The 25,824-nt window shown below is 38.4% G+C and overlaps 1 protein-coding gene across 1 annotated transcript; it reads right to left on the minus strand.

The window, feature by feature from the left end:
• Nucleotides 1-1,004: 1,004 nt before the first annotated feature.
• PCGF6 (polycomb group ring finger 6) lies at nucleotides 1,005-25,011 on the minus strand. The gene is made up of 10 exons (XM_026050565.1): nucleotides 24,697-25,011; nucleotides 23,506-23,605; nucleotides 22,513-22,609; nucleotides 21,819-21,874; nucleotides 20,773-20,832; nucleotides 20,102-20,210; nucleotides 16,046-16,073; nucleotides 12,855-12,953; nucleotides 6,642-6,728; nucleotides 1,005-2,171 (listed from the first exon to the last, which is right to left on the minus strand). Exons 1-10 carry the CDS (start codon nucleotides 25,009-25,011, stop codon nucleotides 2,115-2,117), a joined length of 1,008 nt encoding a protein of 335 aa, XP_025906350.1. The 3' UTR covers nucleotides 1,005-2,114.
• Nucleotides 25,012-25,824: the final 813 nt, after the last annotated feature.

Genomic DNA, 25,824 nt, shown 5'->3' on the forward strand with positions numbered 1-25,824 from the left:
AGTTGGCCTCAGGACCACCTTGGCTCTTTCACTGTCCAGAATAGGTTGTTAGTGTAAGAAAAAAGGGGGGAAAAARGSMRRARGRAAAAAAAAAAGTAAAAATAGCGRGAATGCAGCATTTGCAGTGTTCTCACTGTCTCGCAGCAGGAATCTATCACAACAGCTCCTGCATCTTCAGGATACCTGCAAGGCTCAGGCAGACAACTGCGCTTCACGCTCAAGGATTCAAGGAGATGTGATACAAAAACGACCAACTTCTCCCTTCAAARATAATGCACCAAAGCCTCCTATGTCTCTGCTTATGGGCTACCCTTCCTCAAACACCACAGCCAATCCCTCCTCCCTGTGGATTACTGGTATCCTGGTATTAAACTATCCTCCGACTTTCCAACTTTCTCATTTCTTCACTGGAATTTCTAAGTCCCTCAGAGTACACCCGGCAGTTTCAACACGAACTCTTACAATTTGGATGCCAACATACAGAAACAATACGGAAATGAGAGCTGAATCTGAAATCGGCTAAAATAAAGTTTATTTTACTGTTACAATATATAATCTCTTATTAACACAACTCACAAAGTGTTTACAAAATAAACTTGTTTTCTGCTGCATTTTAAACACTACTTCTATACAAACTTTGACAGTAAAATAGTAAACTGTGGTTAGATTTTTTTTTTAGAAGCATCACAAAAATTACTTCAAATAAACACTTTTTTTTTTTTCTTATGGTGTCATTTTTGCAGACAAAACCAAATATTTATTGCAAGGCCTGAAGAAGGATTCACAAAAGCTTTCTTTCGACAGAGGACTGCACAGCAGTAAACATGACGGTGAACAAGTGCATGCGAGTGAAATCAGGTGCTCTGAGTTGCCTGACAGAGAAACCTCCTCCCCTGCCCTATGCCAGCGATACAGGAGTCTGGTCTCCCATCCCTAAAGGCAGTTTTTGTGAATCCCCACATTTATGACCTGRTGTGCAGCAAGGCCACAACACACAGAGCTCTGGTTTTTAATCCTGCACAAGAAACTATGGGAATCTTGAACAGAGCAGAATTTTGAAATATTACAGTTGTCATGAATTTAGTATTTTAATATGTTAAAACTAAAGCAACCTAATATCATTTTGTGGATCGGGGAGTACCACACGAGTGCTTACGTTCTTCAACATCTTCAACTGCGGTCTCCTCTACAACACACTAATATACTCTAAGAAAGACTGCAAGAGCTACTGTTTTCACTGGTGCTAAAAGGATGTGCTGAAATGAAAGAGAATCTGTGCTCTTGACTGTCAAAACAGTTAAAGGATGTTCCACAACAGCAGATTCAGGTTGATGGTGATTATTTTACATAGAGCAAGCAGGTACAAAGCGCTACTTTTTTCCAAAAAATACATGCATAGTTTAACCAGCTGGCTCACCTCCATTAAGACTATAAATGAATGATGCACCATTTGGTATAAGTCCAACTACCACCAAATATATTCCCAGTGCAAACAAAATTGTCTTTCTCGAAGAAAAACAATTACATTTAATGCTCTAGAAAGAAAGAGAGAAAAAAAGTAAAACCACACTTGTGTTTTCTTCCTATTTTGGTCTGAATTGGGAAAACTCCCCTCTTCCCCCAAATCACTTCTGAATACAGACRATCACACAACACTTTTTTGGGAATTAGTGACTGTCTTCTCCCCACAATACACTATACTGCTGACTGGGGATTATCCCTGAGAGCACCGGTCCTGGCAGACACTCCAAAAACAGGCAGTATCTCACAGCTTAAAGGAAAGGGGCATTTAATGTTGCGAGATCCAAGAGGTTAACAGAGTAATAATAATAAAAAAAAATGCAGCAAGGTTGAGCACTTAAATTCCCTGAGCTGAGTGAAATTTGGAGACAGTCATTTGTAACACTAAGCGTAGCAATATCTACAGCTGCACTTTCAGAAGCTGTAATTTTTACAGCAGTAAAGACAGGTGTTAAGTTACAAGCACACAGCAGTCGGTGTTCTCTTAGCTTTCTGGCACTGGAAATAAGATGGCCTTCTTTGGCGAGAGGGAGGCAGCACTGATGAAGCTCGATGTCTTTGGATTGTTTTGCCATCCGGTGTTGTAGAGATCTTTAAGTTACTGGTAGTGGAGCGACCACAAGGCCATAGTGCAGAACAAGCAAGCCATCCTAGAGAACAAAAAACAGAAAGTGTTCATTATACCAATTTGTTGCACCAGGCAGTGAAGGAAATAACAGAGAAGAAAGTCTTTGTGTGGCAGAACCTCAGTTTTAACCTCTTTCAGCATTTTATTCCATTCTACTTCCATATGGTAAATAAATTTTGAATATCAAGGTGGAGAAATACATCCCCTCTCTCCTCTTCCAGGTGAAGTGCTTTTTTTTTATTCTTTTCCTAAAAAGAAAACCCATAAAAATCTCTACAAATACACGTTTTAGTTTTATAAAAAAGGGAGTTCTTAAATACATATAATTGGGCCCATTTACAACTCATGCTGCTTTTTGCAGGATACTGAAAAGTAGGAAAAAAAAAGTTCTGAGTTAATACTTTTAGAAGGAGCCATCAAAAAAAAGTCTTTAACTTTAGTCACCAAAAGTAACAACCCCCCCAAATCTCACAGCTCACCACCCACCTCCTCTCCCCAGGAATATAGGGCAGGAATGCAGGAAAAGGGAAAGCCATCATTGCCTGAGCACAGGATTTGGATCCCAACCTCTAATCTTAATTTCACTAAATTCAATGATGGCTCTGGCAAATCACTTCTGCCTCTTAGAACTGGGGTAAGAGACAGAAAGGAGATGTGGAACATCACATAAAAAAGCACAACTGATAAGCATATAATTATATAGCTTCATATTTTTAAGTTGAGTCCTGCATATCTCAATAATATATGATTAAAATATAATTCTCTTACAGCAGTGTTGCTGATTATTTCCTTATATAGAACCAGTCGGAGAAACTCATGCCAGCAATTTAGCATTTCTTCCTAATTCTGGATGCACAGCTGTATTTCTCATTTAACCCCATGGTATTAATGAAACCAATCCGTATGCAGCGCATGATACTCCCTGCTTTCACGGGACTACTATTCCTACTCAACATGCCCAAAGGATTGTTGCCTCCTTGAGGCTGCAAGCATGGTCATACACCTCTTTCATGAAATTACTCTCCTCTTTCCTAGGGAGGGATTCCAGGAGGTTCTTTGCTTTCCTCAGACAGAATGTTCTTTTCCCACCCACTTCTTTTCCTAAAATAATGTCACTACACTGAAAAAGCCCAGAATAGTACTATGTATTAAGTGAATATGAGGGACATACAAAAAAAAAAACGGTACTTTAATAAGTTATGGCTCTGTTCCGAGTGTGCTCCACTTAACAGAAAAACACCATCTGCAAGACTATATGTTTCCTGGCTCATTATAGCTTATTTTACTTGTATCACTTAATGCACATGCAGCTGATAAGAGGTCTAGCACCCAAGTTGACCGGCAGTTCAAATCTGCTCGATCTCCTGATCTCCCGGTTATCTAACTAGCTGCTTTAGACCTATTTATATGGGCAGGTGCTAATAAAAGTTAGAAATTCTACCACATTTTTGTTTTAATATTTTGATCGACTTGCATGTAGGAACTAAGATAACTCATGTTTCAGACATTTTATGCATTTCTGCATGACAAAATGCAGCAGCACATAAAAAAATCTTTATTAATCAGTAGCAGTGGCAAATAAAAATTATAGTAGAAAGCTCCACATTATTCTTAGTTTTGAAAGATTTTTTTAAGAAAAAAGAACACAATAGTTGATTCTCTATGGGAAAAAAGGTTACTGGGTTGGTTGCATCAACTGCTTACAGTAATCTCTGAATGTTTCTGTCACAAGAAACCTAAAATTAAAGAACTGATGTCAAAAAGAATCAACAGGACTTGCTTTTCCATGCTTCCATGACATTCCCCTTGGCAATTATTTTCAGACAGTGCCTATCAACACCCTCATTATTTGTCTGAAAGATGTCTTCTTACTAGAAGAACAGCTTTGTTTTGCCTGCAGTGCCCCAATGCTCTTTCAACAAAAGAAAAACAAAACCAAAAGCCACAGAGATTAATTGCTGCTGGGTGCAACTACTTAACCTCCCCTTCTATTATCTGGTCTCTGAGATCTCTTTAGCAGCTCAGTGGGGTTTCTGGTCAACAAAGCTCTGTTTGGAAAGTAAAATATTGCAGCTTATCTGTGAAGAAAGAGAAAGCGGAACAGCAAGTGGAGTTCTCAAATGSGTTGAACAGACTCCTAACAAAAGAGATGAGATTTCCAAGAGTAGCAACTTTGCTTTAAGTAGCTTTGTCAGCATGCCCATTTAGGTTCTAAACTCAGCTTCTGGCCAATATTCTAACTGGTCAATATTCTAACTCAGGTCATGGTCAATGACYYRRGTCATTGACCTGAGCTGCTTCTGGTCAATATTCTGACTCAGGAAAAGACAGCAGCACAGGAGCCAGCAAAAAGAATAATGACAATAAACAAGAATATATCTGTTTTAGCAATGAAATCTGAAGTCCTAAGAATGGCCACACCAGGGCAGACCAAAAGGATGTCTAGCCCAGTGGTGAAACGCCTACATAAAAGTGTATGGAAAGAACAAATATGTAGTACTAAGCTCCCAGGAAACTCCTCCAGCCTCCAAAGCCTTACGCTTCTGCAACATCGTAGGTAAGATGTGGTTTTGCATTCAGTATCTTCTGTCTTGAAGCAACTTCTCTTCCATGAACTTGCTCAACCACTTTTCAATTCACAAACTTTTGGCATCTACAAATTGAATCCAAATGCCTTCYTAACTGATGTCAGTCACATGTTCCAGATGGATTACCAGAACAAGGGATTAAAGTGCAAACACTGAGAAAATCTGGCCAAAATATTCTAAGAACCTCAAAGAACAACCAGATATTGAAAAAGTCAAGCTGAAAAATGGTCAGCACATACACAAACTAATTACAGGCTGCAATATACATATAAATACATAAATATATTAAAACTGTACATATACATACACACACTAACTCTACAGCTAGGTGATCCAACCACTACAACCAGAGTAACAGCAAACAAGTCCATGAGTCTCACTGAAACATTTCACTTCCCCTTAAAGGAAGCTTATGACAAATTAGGGCTTGGTGCAGGCTAGGTGCCAACACCAATCTTAACTTCAATGAACAGGAATGCAAAGACAGCTATTAAAAAAAGAATTATTTTATTGTTGTTTTATTACTGCCAGCTCACTAACTTTCACTTCTCATCCTGCTAATTACTGGGAACCCACTGCTACTCCTAAAAGGATACTGTAAAGAGAGCATTTATTTACCCATTTACTCAATGCCTAAAGCAAACTGGGATGACTATGGTGCATTGAGAAGATAGGATCCTGCTCGGTGAAAACACAAGATTTCAGAATACCAAAGACCTTTCTCTATTTGCTCAGTATAGCAGTGAATTGTAGCAAGCCTACTAACAGGCTAATTCTGTAGTAACAAAAGGCGATACATCCTTGGGGAATGCATGCCAAGATAACTGTTCTTCTTGAAGTTGCTGACTGGTATTTAGCAACTAAACAGTCACACAAATACATTTCTAAGAAACTAAACCCAGTTTCCTTTAAATCCTTTCCCAATGATATTTTTCTAACATGRAAAGCTTCTGGGAGGATGAAGTTTAAAAGCACTTAAATTTGTCTATGAATCATTTCCATGATGTGTACTGAAGTTTACAGTAGAGGGTATTTCATCACCATGTTCATTATTGCCTTATTTACATCATTTCATAAAGTCAGAAGTGAGTTTACAGTCAGTGGCTTTCTTTTCCTAGTTTCTGCCCCTCACGCCCTGCAGATTGCATTGCCATTTTTTTGTCAATTTTCTCTGTAATGAGCCAAGTCACCAAGTGACATTCACTTCAGTTTGAGGTGAAAGAGAATAAAGTTCACAAGCTTCAAAGTTTTAAAGGTCCATGATCACTACATCAGTCATACGCAAATCCCAGGAGGGGCAAATCAGAAAAGGACATGGACTACACAAGATTACTTGAAACGGGCACTCGCTTCTTACCCCAACCAAGAATTCCTCTTGCAGCATTAAAGGCTTTAAGTGGAAATTTAAGCACACAGTATTTTGTGCATGTGTGTGCAAGCAACTCAAGTAAACCGAGTTTGCAATTACTTTAGCTTTTATGCCAAGTCTTTAGGTTACTTTTCAAACATATTACAGTAAGAATATACATTTAAAATACAATTTAGGCCAGTAGTAGATTAGCCATTATTTCAGACTTTCAAAGGTTACATCATGGTTTCCATCTACTCCCTACTCTGCACTCAAGAGACTACTGTGTTGCTGCTGTACTTCTAAAACAGTTCGACTTCTCTCACTATAAAAACACTTGCAAAGAATCCCAAGGAATTAAATAATGCTCGTCTGCAACAGTCAAAGCTATCAACAAGAAGTTGCCGACTATACAGTCGGGCTGCTTTCAGGAGCAAAGCCGAAGAGATTTGGTATGTGACTTCTCCAGACAAGTTGGTGCTAGCTGACAGTTAACAAAGGAGCGTTCTATTTTAAAACACAAAACCAAGAACAAAGTCACTGCTAGCACACCTACCTGTATTGCACTCTCTCCTATGACCTGACGAATTTCCCTCAGTGTCTGGAAGTGTTCTAGCAGGTGATCACCACAGATAATGTCTACCTGTGAAAGAACACAAACATGGTTAAGAGTTCAACCTGTCCTTGGACAAGTAGAAGAGGATCTAAGCACTTAATATTGGGCATTTCATAAAGCAAATCCAGTGCTGGTCAGGCAAGTGCTGTTCTAGCATCTTGTACATCTGGAACAGAGGGGACAGCTTGTTTTATTCCCAATTTGGTCTTATTGCTGAAAAGAAAGCTGTTTAGTAATAGCTGTGATGCATTCAATGGGAACTGGGATTACATGCATTAAAGTTGTCTCACACGCATCCGGCATTAGTCATCAGCTTCAAGAAAACGGTAAATTGCCTGTGCTACTGGCAGGAGATTAAACAGTGCTACCCTCATCCTTATCCTGAGTGAGAAAACACATATGTCTGCTTACTAACACCTGCTTGAGAAAAGCGGCTCAATAGAAAAGAACAGCTCACTGCATGCTACTGCCAGCCAGTGCCTCCCACAGCCCTTCCTCAAAACACGGGTACTTTGTGACACGAGTGAATGGCTACRCAGCAGTTCTCAGTAACATCCTCCACTGCAGCAAAACTATGTCAGGAATGCCCGCAAACCTGGAGGAGGCACTAGCATCAAGCAATCGTCCACAAAACCAGTTACTGCAGAATACAGCAGCTGATGCAGAACTAGAGGTTCTGTAATCCTTGCCTTGATTATTGTGGATTTCCTTATAAAATTTCCTTATAAAAATATTATTGATTTAGTAGGTGACACTAAGAAACTGTGTATAGTGTAAACCCAGTCTTTAACATTTCAAATTATGAACTAACAGCACAGTTACATTCTTTCACAACTGCAGCTGGGTTATATTTTTCTTATAAGCAATTTCTAAGCAGGGAAATGAGAGGGTTCTCATCTCTGAGTTAGTTATAATGACCGAACTGGAAATTAAAAGTTAAGAGCATTGACATTAAGCTGTCCTACAACTTTCTGCAACCTGAGCTTTGCACTGCAGTAGTCAGGAAGACACTGCAATATCATTACATATTCTCTTACATGGCCATATWGAGGGACTCTACTAACAGGGTTCACTGTTTTCTCTTTCAGCTACTTAGTTTGTCTGGATTTCTATTCTTTTGCATACTCACCCACTATTTTTCTCTTGTTCTTCATGAAAAGATTCTGAAATTATGTCTCAYGCCGGTTCATTCCACTGAGACTCAAAATGGTTAAGTTACTTTACATCATCTGCAATATGACAACTATGCAGTATACTCCATCCCCTTTGGGCTACGCTTTAAATAATGCTGCTAAAACGGGCGGAAGATGTAAATGGCTTAGTACTATTTCTGGTTTTAACTTTAGGAATAAATCATCATATAAAAATTAATCCACACACAATATTGAACACTTAAGACCATTAACCCCAATAATGACTTTTTTTCTTTGTGTGTTTGTTTTGGTAACATGAGTATTTAATATATTTTAAAGACAGAACCTGAAAGAAACAAATACTTTTTATTTTTGAAAGCAGTCTACAATTATTCCTCCTCTGCTTCCCTTGCACTGTAGCCTGTATAATTATTACCCAGGGAGGAAAGACATGTCTGCTTTCTGGTGACATTAGATTGAGATTAATAATATCTTATAATTACACATACCATAAGGTACTGAAAACTGAAACTCTTCCTACACTGGTGTGTGGGTACACATTTGTAAGCATACACATAAATGTATTCTATATAAAAATGGAAAAAAAAATCTATTTGTCTGCTATAGAATATAAAAATGCAGTGGCAATTGCTGACAAACTTGTAATGCAGAACGAGAACACTTGCTTGGAAATACTCCCCTGTTAGCCCTACTGTTCCACTTTCAAATGATAGTCATTAAAGATTCAGTACCTTCAAATAAATTATGGAGAACCATTTTGGACATCCATCTCTTTAGGGTGCTCTGAATACCAAATGCCTAATCTCATTCGAGCACCAGAACCTGAATTTCTCCTCACTAATTGTTACACTAAGATTCACTCTGAAAGGAGAATAAAATATACAATGAATATAATGCCAGCAAAAGTATGGAAATCAGTTGCAAAATAGCTGTCTCGGAGGTATTCTTGCGCAAAACAAATTAATATATTCTATGTACAAAAGATGCACCAATGTGATACAAATTTACTATAATCTCAACTGATAAAATTACAGCCATCTAATACCAACAGCTGAGAATTAAAAACACATTTTGACCTTTAGCTGCAAAATGACGACACGACTAACAATTTTTGTCACAGCTGGCAAAATTCTTGGCAAAATAAAGCAGTCTTTCCATTATATCACTTATTTTCATTAGGTGGCATGTTTGCTGCACACAATAGCTATATATCTAAAAGCTGACAATTACAAGTTAATAGCCATCAGGTAAAATAAAGGTAAAATGGGAAACTCATAYAGGTTATCCAATATAAGGCTCATCCTAAGGATAAATTTGGCCCAGGAAGCATTATTCTTTTCTGAATAATATGAGTTGTCATATAAACTATGCATGGAATGACCAAAAAAACAATCAGAGGCTACCCTTAGTATTAGGGCTAATTATCCAAAATTTAGCAAAACTTTCTGCTTGCTTCAGCTGCTGTTTACTCTTCCAACACACCAAATAAATCTATTTAGTAGTCTAAGACTAGCATGAAGAGACTGTAGCAGCAACTATACAATGTGAGCACAGACTTGTTTCCAATCTCTCCTCACAGGCTCCAGTTTCCACGTACACTTTCAGGACTGCACATTAGGGAACAATTCTATCCCATAAATCACATTAATGCCTTCAGATCAAATGAGATGCAAGTCTCCACTCTGCAGTTAAGGGATTGCTCAGCTAATTCTGGCAAGAAAGGATAACGCCACTACAGGATACTCAAATCAYGTGACATATCCCACCAGCTTCCCATTTTCTCTCCATTCTTAGGAGAAACACAAACTGTACAGATGTATATCAGATGTCAAAGCTAAGAGTTCCATACACCACTGCCTGTATTTAGTTCAAACTGAATGTTACCTACTTAGCTCTGAGTAGTAATCCCCAAAAGGCTCTCTCAAAATCTCAATATCTCCTCAAAAAAAATCCAAATAGAATATTCAAAACTTTGTAAGTAGAAATATATGCACACACATAGGAAATTAWTGCCCAAAGCACAGAGATCAAAATAAAGGATACATATGAATAAAATATAAAAAGGATATATATCAGTCTGTCATCTCAAGTGATATAAACAAACAAAGCCTTAACCTTTCACGTTAAATAGCAAATTTGAATCACAATCCATTTGAAAACTCATTTAAGAGTCAGCAAATAACTTCAGGCTTGCAGGCTACACACCAGAAAAGGTAGTAGATTCAAAGTTGCCTTTAGATGTGCATACAGTGTCACACATGAGAAAAATGGTTTCTCCTTTCATATTTTCATTAACCACAAACCACCCCACTTATACAAGTCTACAAAAAAGTGCAAATATTAGCTAAGATTACACAGAAATAAATCAAGTAAAAAAAGTCTAAAAAAGTAATTTGGAATAATGAGTCATACACACTTTTCATCAATAATGAAGAATATACACAAATGTATTAGCTTTAACAGGGAAGAACTAAAATGCTCCAAATAATACTTTTGCAGACTAACAGAACCAGCTGCTTGGTAAGAACCATTTCACTCACAGAATCCCAAAACTGCTGTCCTTACTGAAAGCGTCAATAAACCAAGGATATAATGAATACTCTAAGGAGACAGAGGAAGAAGGACACACAAGCCTTCCTCTCACAGTAAAACTCAAGTTCCAGGTAGAGCATGATTAAACTCTGTGCCATTAACAGATTTCTGTAAATACAAGCAGGAAAAAAAGTCCCGCAAGTGTAGAGCACATGAGCAGAAGAGTGACTGAAATTGATGCTTTAGTGAAAGGAACTTCCTATCCTTCCAGAAGGATATGGTTCTCGGATTCTAAGACACATTAAGCTCATGACATTTTTATGCAGAAATCAGTTATTTTAGGTTAATTATTAGTTATTCTTCATCAGAATGATGAAGAATTASAAAGACACAAATAAAGACAAAAATATTATTAAAAAAACACGTTGCTCTAAATTAGCATTTACTGTTCAACATACATGAGGAAGCCTACAGCAAGTGAATCTTTACAATACATACTTTGGATTCTTTCCATACATAATTGACAGCTTATCTCCCTACCTGCTTGTGTCTGTGCTGATTTAAACATATTTTCCTCCTTAATTTACTGTCTGCATCTTATGAGCTACTCTTGGAAGCTACAGTAAGACATGACTCATCAGTCTTTTTAATCTTCAGCAACACATCTGATATCTTTTCCTCTCCCTACATCTTTATCAACAAATCATAAGCTTCAGTTTTGCATATTACAGTGAATGACAACAGTTTGGTACATCTAATACTGCCTTACCTCTAAGTCTTCACAAGGCACAGAAATGATGAATCAACATATGAAAAATAGCCCCTGGTTCATTTTCTAATTTCCTAGCTTTCAAAAATAGGCCTGAATATGCTCTGGAAATCATGCAATTTGTAGCCTGAAAAAAAAATACATCTTTCTAGTGCCCAAGAGAAATAAGCAGGAAATAAATAAACAAAAATCAATTAAGGAAAAAAAAAACCAGAAAATCAGATAGAGGATCTGAATGTGGAAGAATTAGATGCCTCTTCCAGATGGGCCTTCTCTACGTATACTCTGCCTGATACTAGAATTACCTTACTGCAGAGTATCACATTGGATACTAGCAGAGATAAGTGATGTGGTCAGCATATAGTCATATCATCTTGAGAAAGTAAGGCTCTAAAGTCATCAGCTTTCTTAGATACAATTACCTTTCTTCATTAAGACTGGATCACTTCTTGTCTGGTGAAGTCCAAGAAGACAGCAACAGAGGGGTGAGAACAATTTCTCAAGTAAACTCTATTAGACAATCTCAAGATTGTAAAATCTGGAAGATACTCAAAGCACATATCTAGCTTGATTTTGACAGGCTAATATTTGTGGTTTTCATTATGAATGCTCAGTATTTATGAAAACTTGAGATATGGCATAATCCCTTCACCTCAAATAAACTGCAAGTTCATTAATGTAAGAGGTTTCCCTAGCCTCAACTTGAGGAAGTTTTTGTTCATAATATCAAGGCAGTACCACACGACAAAGAAACTACAGAGACTCTTACCAAGAGAAAATCAGTAAGTGAAAACAGTACTCCTTCAGGATGATGAATAATTTATATCCAATTTGTTCTGTCACCACAGAAAAAGCAGGCAATGCAGTGTTGCCTCAGAAAATTACCGCTTTATGAAACAACCTTAACTTCTACCACATCGGTTCTCATTAGCAGCAGTGGATTTTCCAATAAACAGCATTTACAAGAACCATTTATACATTATGAAACTCATGAAGCCTTCATAAAATAAATATCAGCAAACATTCAGTTAGGAGTTGGGACTACATATCAAGTYTATAGATCTCTATAGCTTATAATATAACATTGAGATTGCATAGCAAAATCTTCTCATCAACTTGGCTGAGAAATGGAAATTCTTTCATTTCATGTTCTGTTCCACCAAATTTTAAATTTGAAARCAGGTGCCTACATTTAGCACTCACAGCTTTCATCTCAACCCATCCACCCAAAATATCATCATCCTTTCCCATCCTTCTCCGTTTGCTTCATTCAGTGTTCAGCACAATTTACTTCTACTCAGCTCTTATCTCTGTCTCTGACATTATATACTCCCATGCTTCAACACYTTCCTGTCTATGCTTAGTTTTAGACAGCATTATCTTTTGCTTTTGGATTTCAACTGCTGAAATTTTACATGACACTTTAGAAGTTTTGTGATTCTTCTTTATTCAGGTAGAAAAATTAAACACTGCAAGTGAGTTGGGAGTCGCAAGTGAGTTATTCCTTGTGGATCACTACATTTAGTAGCTCAGAGCATTGAACTATATTACTTCTATMTTGTAAGGTAAGGTGTTCTGTCTGRAGCATACACATTACATTGATCATAGTGAACTGGTAAGAAACAAATACATCATCCACTTAACATGGTAGAAGGAAAGGTTTCACTCTATAAAAAGCTTGCCAGCTTTACAGCATACCTGACAACCAGGATCCAGATCCATCTTCCTTCTGAGAAACTTCTCCACGTGTCCAATGGTTGCCTCCCCTGAAACACGCACAAACTTCTTTTCCAAAGGCTGCAAAGAACAGACACGAGATTTTAAGACAGTGCCACCATTTTCAGCGACCAACCCCCAGAAAACCCCAAACATTCCTGGAGGCCCAACAGAACAAGGGAGGACAACTTAACTTTTGGGTTCTTCTCTCACCTACTTCCCAACGATCCCATAAAAAGGAAATTAAATATGAACTAATCAGACTATGGTTTCCAACTTCCTATTGAAAGCAATGCTTTGACTTCATTATTTTTGCATTACTTAAGTACTGGGGCATGAGATTTGCCATCACAGAGAAATCAGTATCACAGACTTCCAAGAACTTTTATTTCAGAAAATAAAATTGTTTACTCAGAGGCACATTAGCGATATTTTCTAAAATCTGCTTATTTTGCCCAAATCAGGCTTGTGTGCCAAACAAATTCAGAAAATAAAACCAAGTCACTAACACATGGAGCTCTGAAGTTCTTTACTATGCCAAAAGTATTATGGCCTGAGTGGAATCAATCTATGAAATTCTGGATCACTTACTATATGCTACTATGTAGTACACTAGGGCAAGTCTGGTCTGAAAACTCATATAATTTCTAATTAATTTGAAAGGAAGGACCTCAGTAATTAAATAACTATTACATCAATCTCAAATATTTTAGTGGTTTTCTCTTCTATGGATAAAATTTTAAACAGTTCACTCTTGATATGGATAACTAAGTGAATAATAATAAAGGCAAAGCAGATTATGGCAATGCATGTTGATGGATTCTGAATAGTTGTGATTTACTATCCAGCTTCATCATATTCTTCCTATTTGAAATAGGATTAGTCTATCCTTTAATTAAACCTTGAAGGCACATATGTATCCATGATAACGGTGGATTTGGGAGAATAATTTGATCAATACATTTAAGAGCTAGGAATATCAATGAGAACTTGAGTACCACAAAACTACAAGTTTGGAGATGACATGTACAATCCCAACCTCTCCCTCAGCATAAAACCAGCAAACCCTCTTGCATATGTAGTTCAATGTTTAATTCAGACAAACAGGATAAACAACTAAGGAGAAAATAATGCTAAGATGAGGATAACTTTTGYGGAAAGCAGATATTAAGAGAGATGTGCAAAGATGATGAGCAAACATTTTGGACAAAGAAAGCAGGAAGAACAAGGAAGTACAAAGGCAGTAAAGAAAAATATAAAGAGAGGGAAGAAATGACAGTAGGCTAAAGTAGAGTTAAGATACACTGAAGAAGTTTAAAATGGTGGAAAACATATACTAGTTAGGACTTAAAAACATCAATGACAAAAACGTTACAGTTATTTCTTAATCTCTCAAATCTAAATGCTAAATGGCACTTCAGTCCATGGATAAGTCTACCATATCAGTAAGACAATTCACAGAATGGAACTATTCACAGGGAGTAAATATAGGCAGCCCTTCCTCACCACTAACACTAGAGTTAAAGTAACCAGGACATTACTTATTACTTAAAAAGAAATACACATAAAAAAAATCCCGTTTCCAAATCATAAAAACCCCTTAATGATAAAACAGCTCTGTTTGTTTGTCTTTTTAAGGCAAAAATGTTTCCTCTGAAACAGCATAAACCTTTAAAAAAAATGACACAGTTGAACTGTCCTACAATTATTCTTATTGGGCCCAGGACAAATAGGATGAAAACAAAAAACAAACAAAAAAAAAGAGATGAGAAGGATATGAAGCAATATGAAGGGAAGAAACAACAGAAAAGGAAAGTCAAATTTAAAAAAAAAAAAGTAAGAAATATGTGGAAGTAGAAGAGAGAAGTCAGAGATGAAAAATGAAGAAAATTGAAATGGGTGCAATTTCAGGAAAATTCCTTCCCTTCTAGAATTGTAGTCATAATTCAGCTCTTTGGGAAAATGAAGCCTTTTTTCCCTCTGTATTTTTAAGTTTTGTTTGAAATTGCATGCTATGCTCTGACATAACAAACACTATTAGTGTTATAAATAGCATTGGCAATTGCAGTCTCATTGAATTGTTTGTATTTTTGCCAGAAAATATATTGATCAGAAATCAATACAGCTGAAAACAAAGGAAATTAATAAAATGGAACAATTAAGACAATTGATGCTTAAGTTAATAAAATGCCTTTTGCATTTTTTCATTTGCATTTTCTTAAATAGTAAAATTAGCGTTTCTCTGCTGAGCCAATTTAAGTATCTTACACTCCATTCTTCTGTGCCTTTCTGTATCTTTTTATTCCTCCAATTCTGATACAATGGAAAATTAAGTGTTATATATACACTGTGTAATTTAAAATTATATCTCCTTGTCCCCAAATAGAGTCTGTTTTGTAAATGTTTAGCCAAACAGTGAAATGAAATCCTCTGAACATCTCTAATTACAGACTATGAAATCATGAATGCAGCAGACAATGTGAGTTTGTACCAATTCAGCTCACTAAGAACAGCAATATTGGAAGAACAGCCATACTCTTTAGCAAGGATGAGGAATAGTCCCCATTCACACAGTGATTTTTGTTAGCCAAAACCTCAAGAGAATCAATTTACTGCTAGATAAGGAAGTTTAATGCAAGGACTAGTAAATATATATATACACCTATTTTTTGTTGTATTTTTCAACATACATAATTCCATTGTTAAACCTCAGGCTACACTCCCTCACTCTATGTACATGCTTCACTACAGCTAGGGAAACCTTTTCAGAACCATTAGTTTAAGACAATGGCCATGCCCTTGCGTAGGATTCCAAGAACAAGTCACAGCAATGCTTCAACTGGAGGAAGATGCAGGAATAACTAGCCAGAAACATCTAGAGGAAATTTCATTAGCAAGTTCCCCTTCTCCCACCAAAGAAAGAAAAAACAAACAAACAAAACCCTCTAACATCTAAGGAAATCTGGTCTTTTCTGCTAGTCTTTTTCTACTCAGTGATGTTACACAGCAGTAGATTTAAAAGCACACTRTAATCCAGGATTACTTTTATGTTGAYCAAAGCTCAGGTTGCATGTTGCTCAAGAGAAACAGAGATAAACTAAATTAAATACATTTAAAACTGCACATATTTTTCAAGTAAATAATGTAAGAAAAAAATCAAGTCACATCTGCACCTTAAAATTCCCTGTGCCTTCGTTAGCTCTGAAAAACAAGAGAAGAGTAAACACAATCAATATTGCTAAGGTAAACAGTTTATTAATACTCTTCAAGCTCTTAAATCAGTAAGTCACTATTATAACAAGGAGCCTAGCATATCAAATTCCATTTTTTTTTTTCAAATCAAGCTCTTCCTTTCGTTAAAGCYTGAGAAATGAAATAACAGTAGCCTGAATTTATATATCTTTCTCCTACCCTTTACTTGGAACCCCTTTTACTACTTATATCTTTAAATTCAGCCTTCATGCAATGGAAAAGGGGGGAAAGAAAAAAAATCAACAAAATGCAGCTTAACATTACTTTTTATTTATGCCCTAACATTAATTTTCATAGGAATAGGTTGCTATATTAATGTTGTTTAAACATCCATAAGTATCCTGTCCTCAATATTTGAAATTTTAACAGACTGTGCCTAGGAGTTGCTGACAGAACATGCCAAACCATTGCAGAGASTTCCTTTCCCGGTAGAGATTTCCCTGGCCCAAACACCAATCTTCTAGACTACTATATCATTGCATTAATGTTTGCGCTATCTAGGAACTTAGGTAGCAAATGCCTCTCTGGAAGGTGGTACAAAGGTGGCAAAGGATCAAAGCCAGCTGGCTTTATGGAGGCTTTAACTTATTGATTTGTCCAGTCCCTGCACATGAACTACTGATTATGCACTGCAGTACAAGATGGGAAACGCTGAGTACATAAAAATGTCTTCAGGAATTATGTCCAATGCACAGCCTCTCTCTACTCTTGCATTGCATTAGTGAGTGTTTGAACGAGAGAAATGCAATCATTCACTATACTGGAGAAGGTATTAAAAAAAACAATCTCTATAAATAAATTGTATTTCTACTGAGTAGTTGGTATGGCAAAAAAAATCTAAAGCTAGCACAGAACACACATTAGCATGACACTTAAGGCTACAATATTTAGGTAATTCCATATCTAAAATATGTACCTTGAGAGAGAGTTAACATCAAGCTCTGTTGCTGAAATAAAATTTAGAGGTAGTATACCAAGGTCTAGAAGCTTCTCTACTTAAGCATGCTCTTTGACGTACTTCAATAGCCATGGGAAAGTTTTAACCATTTAACATACTCCAGAGATCCAGAGACRATACCGACAATTTAAAACAAACTTTTAGAGTAAAAAACTTCTGTTGAATGGTCCTATCTGTTCCTACTTTATCCACAGAGCTTTCTGAACCTCTGATTGCCAAAGAGGTAGATAGACTAACTCTTCAACATGAGGCATAACAAAGATTATAAGTCATTAAAATAAATTGCRAAACAGAAATAAAAAGTAAAAATGAATTCAAAACACATAATTAGAAACTTGGGGGTTTGTGAAGTTTCTTATTAGAAACTTTCTGTGGTTCCCTCCATCTGAGTAATGGAAACACACACAACAGTCATACAGTGTTTGTGCTATTTGTACAATATTACTTGCTTTGCTACCACAGCAATAGAAGCTTCAAATCAGACTACAGAAAAAAATCTAAAAGTCAACTAGTTTCACACATGGACATGTGGATTACTTCCAACGTCTCAATTCCTGACATCTTCCTCTTACAAATAAATGTACCTGCTGATAATCACAAGAGAAAAAAAAAAAAAAAAAAAAACAGGAGTCTTTAGCAGGAGAAATCATAAACAAAGTACCTTCACTCCAAGGAATCTGAACTGTATCTATTTCTTCAACCAACATAGTCTCATGGAATTTTTATAGAGTTTCTAGAAACAATGTTTGAACTTGAAAGGGACACACTTACAACAGAAATCTAGTTTCAGATCTTAAAGTGATTTTACAGTGTAACTGGCAATGTATCATTGACAAAGATACAGAACTCTTGGTATAAGGATGTTTCAATGCCCCTGTGCTCCCTCTGCCTTTCACCGGCCCAGTACAGCACTGGCTGGTACCCATAAGGCATCAAAAACTGCACCAGGATCCTGACTTCATGAGATCACAGCTGAGACAATTAGATAACTGCATATAAAAGGAAGTTTCAGTTAAAGCATTTTACCTTATGTCTGTGTACATCCAGTTACTCACATTATACCCAACTAACAATCACATGCCAGAACAGAACTGCACTAATAAGATCATGAATTTTATACTGCGTTTATTACGGAAGAAAAAAAAATCAAAAAAAAACTACAAATTAAAAATATACACATCAAATTTAAAAGGTTCACTAAGCAGAACAGACAATGGTCACTCAATTTATCTCTATATAATGTCTTGTTTCTCTCCATATTCAGTACTTGACTATGGCTTTATTTAAGAAAGCTCTGTTTTTAATGGCAAAAGCATTAATTTCCTCAGTGRTCTCATTTCTTCATACAAATGAATGCATCTGCATGTCTTCCTACTCAGCAAGATGGCAATATCATACTTTATTTAGAAAGAGGGGCCTATGATTGTGCCAGGATGTTATCACGAACTGCAGATGCACCATTAAGACATATAAAATGAGCCCCACTGCTTTCCATTGCAATTGTGAGCATTCAGCATTTCTGCATGTCAAGCACAGTGAAAGACATCAAAATTATGTCATGTGTATAGATTCACATGGAGACTATATCACAGGCAGGGTTGGATCTAGTTTTCTACTGGTTTAACTGAAAGACAGACCTTCTCTTCCTGCAATCATACTTCTCATTCAGTTAAATTTTTGGTGTGTAATTTTTTCTTTGTTTGTTCATCTACACAGAAAAGTTGCTCTTTAAGTGAAATGGAATTATTGGACAAAAATACAAAAAGACTATATAATGATGTCTACAAAGAATGAGATACAATAAAGATGGCATGCTTTGCTGCTCGAATTTCCCAATATTTGAACACTTGACTTCACATCATTTGTGTAACAGTTTGCTATGATTATATACTCAAGTTCTCCAAACAATTTGTTCAGACAAAATTAGACCAAAAGCAGGCACAGTCTAGGTAAAAGGGTAAGAGTTGCACAAAAGTCAAGCTGATCCCTCCCCGCAAAATAAAGTGCTCTGCTATGAGTGACTACCAGAGCTGTTAATGCTCTCCTGTAAATCTACACAAGGAAAAAGCAAAGCAGTGCAATTTCTCCTTCTAGGTTCCTGAAAACAGCTCTAGTACTAAGTACTTCAATTTATATTTAAGGGTGATTTCTGACACAAACACTTCAATTGCTGATTGGGTTGGCCAAATTCCTTTTGGGCATCAAGTTCCTAATGCATTGTCCAAGAAGCTCTTCAGCTCAAAATATCAGAAGCCTGTGTAGTGTGAAGGTATTTCTCCTGCTGAAGTAACACCACAGCTGCATGAAGACTGTTTCTACATAGTTGACTGGTGACAACAATATACTAAGTAACCTGTACTGCGCAGCAAAGCAGGATTAGTTATAAGACTCTTCCAGGCAGAATCAGAGTGATACTATACATTGTAATTTCAGCTAACATACTCCAATCACTTCACACATGGTAGGTATCCGGCAGTTAAGCGGGATAACTGCTCAAAACATCAATACTCCAATCACGGCCATTTCAGTGCCATTTCCTTACTTTTCTTTCCCCAGTTCTGAACTGTTACAGCTTACCTTCCTAGTGAGTTGTTTCTAGAACATAGCATTTTCTGGCTAATAAGCATGTAATGATGTACAGTTACAGCCCCATGGTCACCTGAGCCAGGGCTGGCAGAGTCAGCATCAGCAGCACTGCCACCTACAGGAATTATGGGAGTGTAGGAGAGGCAGATCTCATTGTCACTCAGCTTAACAAAACTACATTGCTTTGTCAAAAATAAACAAAATRGAGGTAAAGTTTTAATATTTGAAGCTTTTTAAGAAGCTCTTTTCATAGAAAGATACCTTCAGTGCTTAACTGTACAACTAGTCACTAGTCATTGCTGACTTTGGCTACCTGCTATTGAAGATGAAAAAGAACRAACACTTTCAGCGAAACCTGAGAGTCAGTAACGGTCCAACATGCACAAGCAGCATCCTCACAAGGCATCTACTATTAAATTTGCCCATAACTCACCCAATGAACTCCAGAAGTATTGAGATATCAAGCTCTGGTGGGATCCGGAACACAGAGCCCAGAACTTTTCGAGGTCTTCCTCGGCTCACTGGAACTGGCTGGGGGACAGCTAAAATATTCAAATAGTCGAAACGCAGATACAACTTGAAATAAAAAGAACATAAGATGCTAACAACACACCAAGAAAACTAAGAAGAAATGTCCATGTAATTCATTCTAATTATTCTACTAAATCAGCTCTTTGTTCATTGCATTCTGTGCATTTGAACCATTAGCATTTTCCTAGCATTCAGCACAGCACCTCCTCAAACAGATTTAACAGCAAAAACAAAACAAAAAAACCCACACAGACTCATGGGCTCTCGATTTCTTCTTACTCTTACGTCTTCTATCACTTAAGGTAAGAAAATAAAAATAATGTTCATTTCATAAGAATTTCCTTCTAGGAAGATCTGTAACTTAAAAATAAGAAAATACAAACACAACCGGATTTCAAGTGCTGTCAGTGTCATCCTACAGCTTGTGTACTGTGACCAATCACAGTAATCAACAACGAATAATCCCATTTCTATTTCTTCAATTGTGAACTTCTATTTCAAAGGAAGTCGTTAAGAATTAATGCTAYAGCAGCATTAATCTCCTTATCTCCTCTTAAAATGACTACAGCTCACCTGGTTTGGGAACTTCTAGTCCTCTTTCTTTATAGAAGTCATGCATCTGTTTCTTCTCTCCTGTGAAGCACAACACAGAACAGATTGGAATATTACAGAGGCTGAGAATAGCAATATAGTTTCCTATAGACAGAACAGTTCTGGTTAACATTAGCAGAGGCAATGAAAGTATCAGCAGACTTTCACTATCACTAGTATTCCCTACTATGCTGAGCTACTTGAGGTACCTAGACTAAGGTTTTGTTAATAAAAACAAGAAATATAATCAGACAAGTGAGCCATAAAACATAATGAACAGGTCATAAAACTAGCATCCTTCTGATTGTCAAGATTTCATTTATCTGTCTCTATATATACATGCACACTGCTCTAAATTTAGAYTACATAGGTATGTATCTTTCTCTCAGTTTACCCCAGTGGACTGTATAGCACTATCAGATTCATTGTCTCCTCAAACTCAAGATAATTGGCATGTGACTGTAAATGTATCTAATAAATCAGAAAAAGAAACGTGCCAGTGAGAGAAAAATAACAGCACTTGAGAGAGCTGAGCAGTCCTAGCAACTTTTTTCAATGAAGACAAATTAACCTATCCTGATTAGAATAACATTTACTGTACACCAACAAMAACACAAAGCATGATACTAGAATATGATCTAGATGGTTTTCTGGAAACAGAGCAATATTTATTTCATGACATTAGAGAGCAAAATAAAACACTTCCTACACAATTGTCTGCTTTGTCCAATAGCAGACCTGGAACAGGACTTTCAAAAATATCAACGTAAACTTAACTTTAGTATTATTTCACTGTAAGGATAAAAAAAACAACATATACCACAGTATCTTAGCAGTCAAAGAGATGCTAGTTGGTATGGCTATTCACTAAGATTCAGARTCAAGTTACGCCATATCTCCTAGTTTTCTGAAAAAAAAAAGTTACAAAACTATTTTAATGAGCCCAGTATAGAAATGGGGCTGTGAATTATTCTCTTTACTTTCAGTCTTTGCAGTATCTAGATGATAATAAAAATAAAGCGACTTACTTTCCTCTAAATTGACAACTAATTTATATACTATGTCTTGCAATTGCCGGTCCAGTCTATAAAAGAGGGAAATCATGAAAGTGAGTGCCTTTCAATTTCAGAAGTCTAAAGTACTTAAGTTATTAAAAAGATGGATAATTCAGGAAACATGCTATAACATATCTTTGGTGCGTTACAGAATCATTTACATTAAATCATAACAAAGCTGCCAGATACATTGTTGAAACAAGTGACTGATGCAGCTGCTGATCCGCCTTCCTAAATTCAAGTCTAGACAACTCAGCTCCAGTAAGACAAGTCACTCAGAGACGAAAARAGTTGAAAATAGTTAAAGAAATGAAAACTCTAGTTTCAGCGATAGTAACAAGTATACCAYGCAAACAAAGCCTTGTCTAAAAGGCAATGAAAGCAACTAGTTATGATTTAGTTTCTGGGCAAATGCCGGAAAATACCTACTAAGGTGCAGAAAAAAAATAAAACAACAAAAAAATCAAAACATCAGAAACTAGAGAAAAGAAGAAACTGAGCAATCATATTTTCACTGTGTGTTTCTTGTAACTGTCTCTTCACTAGCAATAGGAAGGCACTACGAGTTGGTAAAACAACACCAAAGAAGCCTAAAAGAACACACTTGAAGTACACAGCAGAACTTCATGACAAAAAATACACCTATAAAATGGCATGAATTTATTACCTGATATTATAAAGGGGCTGCGTCTGATGTACAACAATATTRCATTTTGGACATCTGTTGCTGTAGTAGAAGTGTCTCACAATGCAGCTTTTGCAAACTGTAATAAAAACAAACAAAACACTTAAGTCACATATCCTTTATACAACAGCATTTGTAAGATGCAAGAGAAGAAATTACACTCAGTTTTGTCACATACAGCTTGCTTGAGAGTAAATCCTTCAGCAGTGCTGTAAAACTCAAACCACAACTCTATCTATACAGACTTCAGCACTCCCTAGTCCAGATAGTTCACAATATCCTACCAATTGATACAAAGCAAGATGTTGAATATTACAACTGTGATATTTGGGAAAAAGCAGAGCTAAGTCAACAGAACACTGCTGTAAACAAAAAGTCTGCTGAAAAAAAAGTTGCACATAATATCATATCTTAATTTTTCTACTGAAACTAATTCTGCCTTTTCCATTCTATTTAACAATCAGAAAGGAACGCTAATGAGTAGGGATATCTGAAGTAAATATCTTTCTATCACAACAGTATAAAAGTTTCCTGTCACTTCCATCCATCTTCAGTGCTGTGAACAGTTGTCATCAGCAACAGTTTAGGAAACTTTCCTGTCCATTACGAGCAGTGCCACTCAGCTTTCATTTCTCAGTTACATCCTTAGTACAAATTCTTGGAACCTACTTTAAGGGTATWTGTAATAGGTCTACTTTTGTTTTACTTGGTCTACATCTTTCTTTAACATATTCTTTCTCTCTTTCCCTCTTAACTGGGGAAACTGAGCTTGCAGTTATTACCTCGGATTTTCTGATGCATAAGATATCTGTGCCTATATTCTCTCAAAGAATTGTAAGACGCATGCTCACTTACAGAAGTAGGCAAACTCACTTTATGAAACCAGAATAAAATGAACTCAACCAGAACAAACCAACCCCTGTTTTTTATTTAAATTTGCATCTAAATTCTTAGAATGAAAACACTGGTACTTACAGGTGTGCAGGCACTCTGTAATGGTTGTGGCATCGATAAAGTAGCCTTTGCAGATGGAACACAGGATGTAAGGGGTCAACTCGGAGAGGTTTATCGTGCGCTGCAAACCAAAGCAGTTGGTATGAGTTTGAATACACAGAATAAGCCAAGAAATTTCCGGATCCTTGCCTCAGAAATATCCCCCACCTCACATCTTATTAAACATGGTGGTGGGGGGTCTGAATCAATATGCTGCAAAAACAGGTCTTCATAAGAGGTCAGTCATTCCTCAGACAGAAGTTATTTTCTAAACACTTTTCTCACCATTTTTTGAGTTGGCTTTTTATTTTTGTGAATGATGATGTAGTTTATTTATGAATCATAACCAAAAAGCAAACCACAGAGAAGTCTCTTGGGAACACATMTATTAAATATCCCCCAAAAAAACAGCAAGTGGCTACCAAAAACAAATAAAATCATTATTTGAAAAGCAACGGCAGGGCAAATATGTAAGGACCCTCAATCAAAAAACAAACAAACAAAACAAAACTAGTGTTATTTCTTCTTCCAATACACAGATAGCATTCATTCACAGAAATACATATTGAAACAATGATTTAAGTTTCACCACTTTAAATTTTGATTAAGCACAGTTACCAGGAGGGCATGCAAAGAGTTTCACATTTTCCCTGTCACAAGTCTATTAATTTGAATAAGCACAAGCTTACTCTACAGCAGTGGCTTTCACTCGGGGGGGCTGTGGCTACCTGCTGCCCCAGAAAGGTAAGGCAGTAAATTTTAGGTACCTTTGCTCTAATGTCAAGGGGGACCTCGCTCTCCCTTCCTCGCGCCATTCGCGCTGCCCACACGCCGCTGCTGCCACCTTACAGCCTCGCAGAAACCTCGAGGTGAGCTGCACTGAGGCAACGAGCGCGAGGAGCGGCAATGAGGACGCGCCGCGCCCCGCGAGCAGCGGGCCGAACCCGCGCGGGGAGGGCTTCGGGAGCGCCCGGGCCGCGTGACGCTGCGCGCGGGGCCGCGGGCAGCAGCGGGGCTCGTGGCGAGCGCAGCGGCGCTTCCCCCCGCCCGCTCCCCGTCATGGGGGGGGCGCGGGCGCCCCCCCCCGCCTCGAGCCGCACGCGCCGCCGGGCCGCGGGGCACGCCGGGAGCGGGGCCCGGCGCGGCCGTTGGCGCCCCCGCCCCAGCCCCCACCTTCACCTCCCGGTCGTCGTCCGAGTCGAGCTCGGCGTCGTCCATGCCGAAGGGGGGCCCGGCCGCCCCCTCCAGCTCCTCTTCCTCCTCCAGCTCCTCYTCTTCATCGTCCTCGTCGTCGTCTTCGTCGCCGCTGGAGTCCGAGCGGCTCCGCTCGAACTCGTAGGGCAGGGAGCGCGAGCCCGAGCAGCTGGGCGCCCCCTCCATCTCCTGCTCCATCTCCTGCTCCTGCTCCTCCTCGGCCGGACCGGGGCCGGGCCCGTCGCCGCCCGACAGCCCCGAGGCCACGGAGCCCGCGTCCACCTCCGTGTCCATGGCTCGGGGTGGGACCCGGGGCAAGCGCTGGGAGCGGTGGGCAGTGCGCACGCGCGGCGGCCGCCCGGGGCCACCTGGGAACTGTAGTTCGGACGGGCACGTGACCGCGCCGCTGCGCATGCGCACAGGCTCTAGATTTAGCACCCTACAGTTTTAATTGTCATTTTATTCTCCTTCACCGAAGAGTTAAATGACCAGCTAAAAAAAAGTTTGAATTCTGAAAACACAACAGTCATAAGTTATCCGTTTAAAAGCATCAATTCAAAGCACCAAAGAATCAGATTGCAAATAAAAAAGACGATAGAAACAGCTAGAAACCTAATTGGCTTAGTGACAAGGTAAAGGATTCTCTTCTCTGTGAACATTTTGGCTATTCTAAAAGGTCATTAGCCGCTCCTTAACGCTCACAGCATCATGGAAGCAGTGCTAATCCACAAGGAGGCTGTAAGAAACCTTATTACGAGAAGTAGCGTAACAGGTGAATAAAGTTTCGGCTTCCACAGGTGGGAGCGGTCAGGAACGTTGTCATCTGCGGGCCGGGCTCCTGCTGCGTTACCCGCCGCCCGCGCACCGCCCGCGCTTCGCATTTTCCGCAGCGGGTCCCGCGCGGGCCCCTGCCGCCCGCGCTGCCGTAAACCGCTCCCGCCAGTGTCGCAAAGAGAAGCCGCGAGTACGCGGGGAGGCGGGCGCGCTCTGCCCGGAGTGTCGCAAAAGCGCCCGCGGCGAATGGGGGCGGCGCAAGATGGCGGCGCTACCGGAGGAGCCGGCGGAGGTGGCGGCCGTGAAGCCGGACCCTGAGGCGGGGACGCCGCC

The sequence above is a fragment of the Nothoprocta perdicaria genome, unplaced genomic scaffold (assembly GCF_003342845.1).
Source record: "Nothoprocta perdicaria isolate Ctin4 unplaced genomic scaffold, notPer1 scaffold_7, whole genome shotgun sequence".
In the NCBI taxonomy this organism is placed as follows: domain Eukaryota; kingdom Metazoa; phylum Chordata; class Aves; order Tinamiformes; family Tinamidae; genus Nothoprocta; species Nothoprocta perdicaria.